Consider the following 10,867-nt stretch of genomic DNA (forward strand, 5'->3'; position numbering starts at 1 on the left):
TGTCAAAAGAGGCGAACTGTCCCTTTAACAGCAGCTGTCAGATCAGCTTAGCAGGATGGATCCTTTTCATTTTTTCCCCCAGATTTCCATCATAAGTTTGAACTCGTCCTGAGATCCGGACGGTTTGTTGGTCACATGACTCGGATGTTATATCTTTCCTGGGGGAAAAAAAGTTTGAAAGCTCTTTGCTTTGTGGCAAGATGCATCATTACTCCTGTAAAGTAACTTCATCAGCAAACCCACTGTTGACTGACTGAATTAGAAAGATGTAACTTAGATTGTAAAACTCATCTCTCTTGTTCAGGTAACGTTTCCTGCCGATTAGACTCATTTAATAGATTTAGACTTAAAAACCTAAATACGTCTCATCTAAATAACCTTTTCCTCAAAAAAATGGGATTCTTCAGTCAGGTTTTTCTCTCGACAGCATTTGATAAATATAAAATAGCCGAGGCAGGACAGAGATGACCCACTTCTGTTCTTCATATGCACCTGATAATAGCCGTTGCCATGGATACCGTTCGATCAGCGCAGGTCACGTCCGTCTCGAGCATTTTTCTTCCAAGTTCGCCGGCCTATGAAAACATTAATTCGCAGCATAATTTCATTATTTCCAGAAAAGTGGGGACAAACGGCAAAGACATTCATAGAAAGTCCTCATAAGGATATAATCTGATGTAGGAAACTCCTAGGATGCATTTTACAAATACATTCACGACAGTCACGAGGCCCTTTTATGTGTCTTAAAGTTGCCGTTTTAGACTATATGGTTGGAAAAATGCTAAATATTTTTATGTTGGCCCATATTTGCCGGATGAGTTTGGAAATGTTGAGAGTTTTGTCCCCATGTGGCCCAAAAAAATTGATTTTAATGCAGTTTTTCAAACTTTTTAAATGAAAGAACAACACGATATTTGCTTCGACTTTGCACCAGATCAGTCAGTAAACTCCAGTAAATGTCAGACGAGCGTGACTGGAGTCTTGTGTTGCGCTTTCTGTGCATGTGGAGCAGAGGGAGGGCGGCCGGGACTCGGAGCTGCTCAGCTGGAGCTTCCCATCAGCCTGAATGTCAGGATGGAACCGGGCAGCAGGAGAGGCACAGAGAGCATGTGCGCCCATACTTTTAGGGCCAAAAAATATTAAATCTCATTGAGGTTTGTGAGCAGAACCTGGAAACCTCTCAGTCTGAGAAAATTTTTCTCTCTCTAAAGGCCTTATTTGGTTGAAATGATGAGTTTTTGCCTTTGATTGTAGCTTAAAAACAGCTACTGGGAAGCAGTCGGCTGTTTCTGGCTGTGTTCTTCCTTTGCTACAGATGAAAAATTACCCGTCTGAAGGATGACTTAACAATAATTGGATACATTTAATCAGTAAAACGCTGTAATTTGGGTATAATTGCATTGATGATCAGAAAAGGATGTTGTTTTCTACATCTCCACCACTAGAGGGAGCAGTTAACCGCTAAACTGGAAAAAGTGTGTGTTTGCTTTTATAATAGCATCGTTACCTTTGTTAGTATTTATCCTGGATTACCCTGAGATGACAGGCAAAGCCATTCTGTGCATTTTGTTAATACTGTCGATTAACCTGATGATGATGATGTGGTTTTACAGTCTGCACGGCAGGTCGGTCACTGATGAATTATTTTGTAATTGTGTCGTGTCATGTTGCACCTTTAACTTATTTGATGCTGCAGGGCTGCTTGTCCTGAGATGGAAGCGCGGAGTCTTTTGAAGTGTTGCCAAAGCCGTGTTGAGCTCGGTCACCCACACATGTACTCACGCAGCAGATGGGAGTTTCTGCAGTGTCTGTCAGAGCAGCTGGGATCCGACTGCATGGCTTCAATAAAACTATGCTGAAACTCTTCGTGCCTGCTTGCGTCATTTCACACAAGCACACACTCGTAGGTATTAAAATGTTAAATACAGGTGTTCACGACAGCCTGCGCCGATGGAAAACAATGAATGTCTGATGTTTCAGTTCATCACTGAATGAGTGGTTTTTCTGGACCAGTTTCTATTTTTTAACCCTAATTCTCGGGGTAGACTAACATTTATCATTCATCCATTTTCTATACCCGCTTAATACAGTTTTTGGTCGTATATATGCATATATAACACTTGTTTAATTACCTGTTAACACAAACAGCTGATCAGCCAATCGCATGGCTGCAGATCAATGCATTTAGGCATCTAGAGGTGGTCAAGACAGGTTGGCCCTTGCATCAGAATGGGGAAGAACGGGGCTTTAAAGGGACAGTTCGCCTCTTTTGACATGAAGCTGTATGACATCCCATATCAGCAACATCATTTCTGAACATCTTCTTACCCCCTGCTGCGTCCTGTGAGCAGAGTTCCAGCCTCGTTTTGGTGTTGATGAAGGTAGTCTGACTAGTTGGCTGGGGTTTAAAAAATAAAGCGTTTTGCTTCTCAAAACAATATGCGTTCAAAAGAGTAATACATTTGCATCACAAAATGGTTCTCCAGGAAAAAGTCAGACCTCACAATCTCTTGGCCCTATTTTCTCTCCCTTCGTATCACTGCCTGCTGCCGCCTGCCGACAGCCGCGCCTGTTACGGTGTTTACTGCTCAGAAGCAGGGGACTGCTCGGTCTGCACTTCGGTCTACACAGCAGGCAGTGATACGAAGGGAGAGAAAATAGGGCCAAACGATTGTGAGGTCTGACTTTTTCCTGGAGAAGCATTTTGTGATGCAAATGTATTACTCTTTTGAACGCATATTGTTTTGAGAAGCAAAACGCTTTATTTTTTTAAGCCCCAGCCAACTAGCCGGACTACCTTCATCAACACCAAAACGAGGCTGGAACTCTGCTCACAGGACGCAGCAGGGGGTAAGAAGATGTTCAGAAATGATTTTGTTAGTATGGGATGTCACACAGCTTCACCTTTAAGTTACTTTGAACGAGTCTGAGTATGTCAGAAACAGCTGATCTGCTGGGATTTTCACCCACAACCATCTCCAGGGTTTACAGAGAAGGGTCCGACAGAGAAAATATCCGGTGAAAATGCCTTGTTGGTGTGAGAGGTCAGAGGAGAATGGGCGGCCTGGTTCTAGATGATGGGAAGGCAACAGGAACTCTAATGAGCACTCGTTCCAACTAAAGACTGCAGAACACCATCTCTGAACGCACAACATGAGGAACCGTGAAGAAGATGGGCAGCAGCAGCACCAGGAGACCACACCGGGTGGCGCTCCTGTCAGCTGACAACAGGAAACTGAGGCTACAGTTCACACAGGCTCACCAGAACTAGACAATAGAAGAGTGGAACAACTTTGGTCTGACGAGTCTCGATTTCAGCTGCGACGTTCAGTCGAATTAGTGGCAGAACATACAAATTAAGTTTCCGCTAGTTCCGCTAACGGGTTAGATTAAATGTCTGCTGGTTCCAGCCACTAGTAGCGGGTTAATTTGCATTCATTTTGGGAGCCCTAGGCTCAATCATCATCTGCATCCCTAGGCTCTCAAAATTTAAGCAAGTTAACTGAAATTTTACGTTTTAACGCCTAAAAAATTAGCTTTTTAGGCAAGATTAACGTGCACACGTTCTATATGTACGTTCCATAAGTGTAGATGTAAGTTCTATACATCATAAGTAGTATGATGACACTTTTATCTTATTTTATCTTATTCGATTTTGTTGTATTTTATTGCTTTCACTCTTTTTTTATTGTTTTTATTTGTTTTTACTTATTCCTCTCTTTATTTATTACCTGCTGTAAATAATTTTGGTACATCGTAATGATTGTTTGTAAAGGGCTGTATAAATAAAATACATTTACATTTATAAATATGTCAAATTTAACACGTTAACGGATAACGGATGTGTATACAGAAAGAATCTGCTGGCAGGCCAGTCCTGCACTCAGACTCCATTACGAGGCCATACTGTTGTATTAAATACAGTTTGGCTTTGTCTTGCTGAAATGTGCAAGGCCTTCCCTAAAATAAAGTTGTTATCCAGATGGGAGCATTGCTCTAAAACCTGCCAATACCTTTCAGCAAAATGTTGCAACCTCACAGTTTAAGCACCATTATTGACAAACCACTACACTCCGTGCTGTGGACAAAAGTACAGATCGTTGTTATTAAGGCGCTGTTCATCAAATGCATCTCTTTTCCTTTTACATTCCATTCCATCACGGTCATTCTGCAGACGCTTTTTTTCCAAAGCAACTTACAATAAGTGTGTTCCACATCGGTAGGAAAAAGAACTTCAGGTCACAAGAAATCATAAGTGCATTTCCTTCCAAAACCAAACAGCTAAGAGCATAATTAGTGCTAGAGTAAGTGCGATAAGTTAGGTACCGAGACAAATGGGAAGATAATTTAGGAAACAAATAAGTGCGTAGGAAGCTGGGAGGAAACAGGTGATGTCCTCAGAGGGCGGATCAGGGTAGTGTTTCCTGAGGAGAAACACTACCTGCTGCTGGCCATGACTGCATCTTGCAGGTTTGCTTCTTTCATGAAAGTTTAGATCCTGATTGTTGACGTGTTTTTAAGAGCCACTAACAGTGGTGCCTTTAAGCAAGGCACAGATTCCCACGGGCTTGGTGTGACCACAGCAGTTTGCTCTGTGTAGAAACCAGTTCTGGCAGATTCTTACAGATAGAACGTGTTTGCAGAGTAAACAGAGCTCGTGGCGGGTTTCTGACTCTGCAATGTGAGCGGGCCTGTTGCCCTCACCGGTTCCCCGGATTGTTCTCTCAGCAGCTGTCACTACATCATCTGCAGGTCACTGAATACCAGAGATGGGACCAAGTCACACATGTGCAAGTCTCAAGTTAGTCTCAAGTCTTAGCTTTCAAGTCTCAAGTAATTTTTTCTTAGGCAGGTCAAGTCACCTTATTATTGCATTTTTACCAGCAGAATCTGATCTTAATAAAGTGAAAACACAAAGATATAAGTAACTGTCAGTAAACATCATTGGCCGATGTGTCCAACCTGTCCACCCTGTATCATATCAAGCTAACGTTAGCTAACTACCGACTAGGCTAACAGGATAATATTAGCTAATTTGACGAGCACTTACTGGTCAGAATGGTTCTTTAAATGACGAACAAAGTTGGAAGTTATGCTAGATGCTTAACACTCAAGTCATTCAAGTCATCGTGTCTCAAGTCAAGTGCCGAGTCTTTAACTTCCAAGTCCGAGTCGAGTCTCAAGTCTTTTATTTTCTGTCAAGTCACAAGTCATCAAAACAGCGACTCGAGTCCCCATCTCTGCTGAATACTGTTCACTTGTTTCTTAGATTTGTTCATATCAGCTGTTATCCCAGAGACCGATCAAGGAGTCGAACAACGCAGTCGGTCCACTTTCTTATTTTTCAGCAGTGGAAAACTGTTGTTAAATCATTGTTGGGTTTTTTTCCCACTGCAAGCAGTTGTGAGCTGGAGCCACTCACAGGACCTCTTTCAGGAGCTGCACCACCCCCACTCAAGCAGTTCATCCAGCCTGCCTCAGAACGTACAGTAAGAACAACCATAACAGTTCTTCAGGGAAATTGCACCATCCCAAAAAGAAAAAGCGCTTTTGCACAAAACTGCTTCTCATAGCTATGAAAGAATGGAATGAACTCCCTCAACACATAAAGTCCTGCATAAACATCAAAGATTTCACCAAACAGATTAAAATGCACCTACTATTAAAACAGATGTGCTCCCACTGATAATTGTTTTTTTTATTTTTTATTTATTTATTTATTTTTTTAATCAGGCTTCTTAAAGACTTTTTTAAGGAAAATATTAAATAAAATATTAATCAAAATATATAAAATTCGGAAATTAACTAATTAAAATGATTAAAATAGACCCACTGGTAATTAGGCTGTTTTTTTAAAATAAAGAAAGGAAAAAAATGATAATAATTGTACTCCTCACCCCATCCCCCTTCTCATTTAGCACTTCTGCTAAATCCAATGTAACCATCTTGTTGTTCATGAAATGGCAATGATTTATGGTAATGCATGCTGTCCTGTAAATAAACTCATTCATTCATTCATTCATTCATTCATTCTTTCATCAGCATGCACCATCACTGCAGCAGCATATCCATCACACACACACAATCCAAAGCAGCAATGAGGAACTCATTTCTGAGCTTTGTGTTTCAGGTGAGGTCAGTGTTGCCTTCAGTACTCTGCTGTGAATGTTAAGTAGTGCAGCAGAAAAATAAAAGCTCAGGGGGTGTTTTAGCTGCTCTTTTTGCTTATCAACCTACCTTAAAGCCAACTTTCTGTTTTTCCCTGCTTGTCAGCCCGTTGAAAGGACCTATTTTCACCTGATTTGTTCTCTCAGGCATCATCAGTCAGACCCTGACAGCAAACATCCAAACACGTGTGCCCTAATGGCTTGTTTGTCAAGTATCACCATCAGTCCAGTGATTTATTTTTTTATTTTTTCAAGCTGACTCTATTTACGATATTGATAAAGAGGCGAGTCAAGAAATGCTAAATGGGTAAGGACACAAAGACTCCCCGGCATCGATTCACTCTGAAAGAGAGAAACACACAGGATGACAAATATAAATGACGCGACCGCACAAAGAGAGAGAAGCTGAATGCTGTTCAGGAGTTTGAAATAAACTGATTATTAGCACTTCTGTTGGTCTGTGCATCTTTAAATCAGTCACACGTATATCACAGGGCAACCTGTGATTCATTCTGATGGATTATAGTTATCTCTGAATGCTGCTCACCTAAATGTATTAACTGCTGATTTACATTTGAGAGGTGTCCATTTATCTGAAAATGAAAAATGATTAAAGATGCAGTCGCATGCTGTTTGTGAATCCACTTTAAATCTTCTTCTTTCCCTCTTTTGTTGGCTTATCGCCACCTTTCCAAGAGCCAAAAAACACAAGCTCGAAATTTATGGGGTTCGGATGAGTGTGCTCTCACTTTGCCCAGATTTCTCACCTGTTTCCTGGTCTCAGTCTCTTAGCTGAGGATGAAGAGTGTGAAACACCTCCATCAGTCCTTTTTGTTCCTCTCTTAGCCTTTTACCGTCTTCATGCTAAAGCCTGTTAGCTTGTGGCGTCCCTGCTGTTTGTTCTCATCGGTTCTCTTATTGTTTTTATCGGCTGAAGAAAACGTTTCTTCGCTGTTAAAGAAGAAATGTCAGAACAACAGAGCTCACAGAATAATAACTGATCATCTGAAACATGTGGATCAGATCAAATCAAAGAAAACTGGACTCGTTTCTCTGTGATGAAGCCGTTTTATTAAAGGAAGTCAAAAGGACAAATATTTTTGAACATGAACTCTGGACTTTGTGCTGTTACAGGAAAACTGCCTCAGTTAGACCCTCGTATCAGTTTGACATTTTCTCCATCAGATTCCACAGAAACACAGAAATGAAGACAAAAGAAAACACTTTGCTGCTTCCTTCAGAGTCGTGTTTGCTGTGGAAATCTTGGCTGGTTCTCACATTAAAGCTGATGAAGGATCTCCTGATTCAGTTTCTGAACACCTCAGAACAGACTTCCTCATGTGTTGGTCGCTTCAGAAAACAGCAACAACATTTGATCTCTGAAACAAATCAAAGTCAGCGTAACTCCAGGATTATTTTCCCATTTCCAAAGTGATGAGATGTGAAAAGAGTCTGTGATAAAGGAAGGTCTGCTGATTCCTCTGCTGGGCTCCATGAAGTGGAAGAGAAACAACAACATACAGACACACCAACACCAGGATCCGACTGATATTTAGAGCTCAGAGAATCAAACTCCTGATCAGCAGTGATATCCTCCATGGCTGCACAGACACAGGAAACAGCAGCAAATAAACAGCAGAACAGCAGAGACATCACAGCAACAAGCTCACTAAATACATTTATTCCACTTTACACAAACTCTGCTGAGGATCCATAATTATAAATAATAATCCCAGCACAGAGCGGCTGAGTGAATGTGGTCTGGACTCTGTGGAGGAGAGTCATGGTTCCAGAGATGCTGTAGAAGGACAGAATTCCTGCTCTGTGATCCAGGTACACTCCCACTCTGGAGGCCCGAGGACCTGAGAGGGAGGTTTGCTTGCTGTTGTATATAAATGTATACCTGTCTGAGGAACAATATAATGCCCAAGATTTGTCATTAAATCCAAATACGCATTCAGTTCCTCCTGCTCTGCTGATGTTCTTGTATGCGACTGCTACACCAACAACTCCTCCTCTCGTCTCCACCTCCCAGTAACAACGTCCAGTCAGACTCTCTCTGCTCAGGACCTGAAGACACTCAGTGAATCTGTCTGGGTGATCAGAATAAGGCTGAAGTTGATCCATTATTGTCACTTTTCTGTTCCCCTCTGACAGTAACAGATATGTGTGTGCTGTGTTTGGATCCAATGTGATTTCACATGAATATCTTAAGAAGTCAGCTCTGATTGTTGGTTCTGGTTCTGGTTCTGGTTCTGACAGTAAAACATCCACTTCAGCGACTCTCAGTGAGATGTTGGCCCATTCCTCTCTCAGGATGTCCTGTAGTTTATCTCTGAGCTCTGACACAGCTGCTGTCACATCCTCAAAGTGCCTCAGAGGACGGATCTGGATGCTGGATGAGTGTGTAGCCCCCCTGAGTGCTGCCACTGAGGGGCAGCTGTGCAGAAACTGGCTGTGATCCTCTGTGTGTGAGAGCTGCTGCAGCTCAGCATCTTTCCTCTTCAGCTCAGTGATCTCCTGCTCCAGCTTCTCCTGAAGCTCTTTGACTCGACTCCCTTCGGCTTCCTGCTGGGATCTGATCTGCTGCTTCACATCAGAGCTTCTTTTCTGGAGGAGACGGATCAGCTCAGCGAAGATCTTCTGGCTGTGCTCCTCTGTTTTATCAGCAGAGCGATGGATGGCCTCCAGCTGCTGCTGAAGCAGCTTCACATCTTTCTCTGCGTCCTGGATTCTCTGCTGGATCTGCTGCCGACTCCCCTCCAGCTCTCTCTGCCTCTCAGTCCTTTCTGCTGCAGCTGACACTGTGTCGTGGCCTTTATGTTCCTCCACAGAGCAGAGATAACAGATGCACTTCTGATCGGTACGGCAGAACATCTTCATCACCTCACCGTGATCAGAGCAGATGTTCTCCTGGAGCTTCTTGGAGGGCTCCACCAGCTTGTGTTTCCTGAATGGAGCTGAATCATAATGAGGCTGAAGGTGTTCCTCACAGTAAGAGGCCAGGCAGACTAAACAGGACTTGGTGGCTTTCAGCTTCCTCCCAGAGCAGACATCACAGGCCACATCTTCAGCTCCAGCATAGCAGTGATCAGCAGGAGCAGCTTGGAGTCCAGTCTTCTTCAGCTGCTCCACTAAATCAGCTAACATGGTGTTTTTCCCCAGGACAGGCCTCGGTATGAAGGTTTTCCTGCACTGAGGGCAGCTGTGGATCCCCTTCTGATCCTCTCCATCCCAGTGGGCTTTAATACAGTTCCTGCAGTAGCTGTGTCCACAGGCGATAGTCACCGGATCCTTCAGCAGATCCAGGCAGATCGAACAGGAGAAGCTTTCTCGGTCCAGCTGAACTCCTTTCTGAGCCATTTCTCCTCTCAGCAACAGTGACTGACTGAGTTTCACTTCCTGAAAACTGAAACTTATCTGAGCTCTGAGCAATGAATAACGTGTCGGTGCAGAGAACAGAACCGGTCGGTTCACTTTCTGTCGGTTACACCCATCATGAGCTGCAGATCTGAAGGGGAGGGAACCAGGAAACATGTGGGCCGAGCGGAGCTGCTGTGTGTGAGCAGGAAATGAGTCCAAGCTGTGTCACAGCAGACTTCATGGTTAAAACACGGGTCGGTTCTTCTTTTAATCCCTTTGGAAAGAAACTTCACTTTCACAGTGAATGCAGCAGAGTTTTGAGTCTGAAAAATCAGGAAGAACCTTTAGAAACTAGGGCTGGGCAACGATTAAAATGTTTAATCTGATTAATCTCATGATTTCCCTGATTAATCACGATTAATCGCATTTGTACGCAGAATCCCAAATTAATTCAAAAGTAGCGTATAGCTTTTAGCATTTAGTTTTATTTTAAATGTGCTGCCATATGAATGAAAGTGCCATAACATTTGTTGTGCAAACACACTTTTAACATCAGCATCTTTCTGTAGTTTTTATGTAGAAGCCTCGCTCCACTGTCTGTTTCCTTGAATGACTTGCTGCTATCAGTTGTGTGTTTTGCCTTTAAGTGATATTTTAGACTGGAACTACTACGCTGAGAAGACAATTCAACTTGGCTCTAAATGCAGGAGTTTTTTTAAATTTATTTTGAAATACGTGCTTTTATGTTGAAACAAGTAAAACAGGAAGTAGCGCCGGTTAGCTCCGTGAGCTTCACACAGGCTGTGTTCGAAACCGCATACTACATACTGTATACTCATCGATAAGACAGTATGCAGAGCTTTTACCCACAATGCATTTCGCTCCTGCCCGAGCCGAAATCAGCCGGCCTGAAGCTGATTTCCCTTAAGCTCTAAACTCTGTAAACTTTAGCAACATTTGAAACATTTTCAGGTGAGAAAGTAGTCGTTTAGATCCCCAACGTGTTGAAAACCTGACAAAATACCGGCTATTTACAATTTTGTTCCCACGAATTCGGCGCTACTAAAGCTAGCCGCAGTGAGCAACGCACTTCCGGTTATTTTCACAAAATAAAATACCCGTTGCCTTTTATCATAGGGAAAGCCATTACCATACAATTGGTGCTTTTGTTTTGAAAACAGGAAGTGAACCTACCCTCGTTGTAGCTAGCTTGAAACTGCCGTTTTGACAGGAAATGACGATCGGCGACGTCAGGTTACGTTGCATCTTGGGTAGTTTGAGTATGAGTAGTAACCTCATGATGCATACCCAACATTTCGGAGAATTTAGTATGCATC

General features: G+C 42.7%; 1 protein-coding gene across 1 annotated transcript; it reads right to left on the reverse strand.

The window, feature by feature from the left end:
* Positions 1-7,215: 7,215 nt before the first annotated feature.
* On the reverse strand, positions 7,216-9,554 carry LOC142397421 (tripartite motif-containing protein 16-like). Its single transcript, XM_075480772.1, has one exon. It carries the CDS (start codon positions 9,528-9,530, stop codon positions 7,857-7,859), a length of 1,674 nt encoding a protein of 557 aa, XP_075336887.1. The 5' UTR covers positions 9,531-9,554; the 3' UTR covers positions 7,216-7,856.
* Positions 9,555-10,867: the final 1,313 nt, after the last annotated feature.

The sequence above is a fragment of the Odontesthes bonariensis genome, chromosome 13 (assembly GCF_027942865.1).
Source record: "Odontesthes bonariensis isolate fOdoBon6 chromosome 13, fOdoBon6.hap1, whole genome shotgun sequence".
NCBI classification, from domain to species: domain Eukaryota; kingdom Metazoa; phylum Chordata; class Actinopteri; order Atheriniformes; family Atherinopsidae; genus Odontesthes; species Odontesthes bonariensis.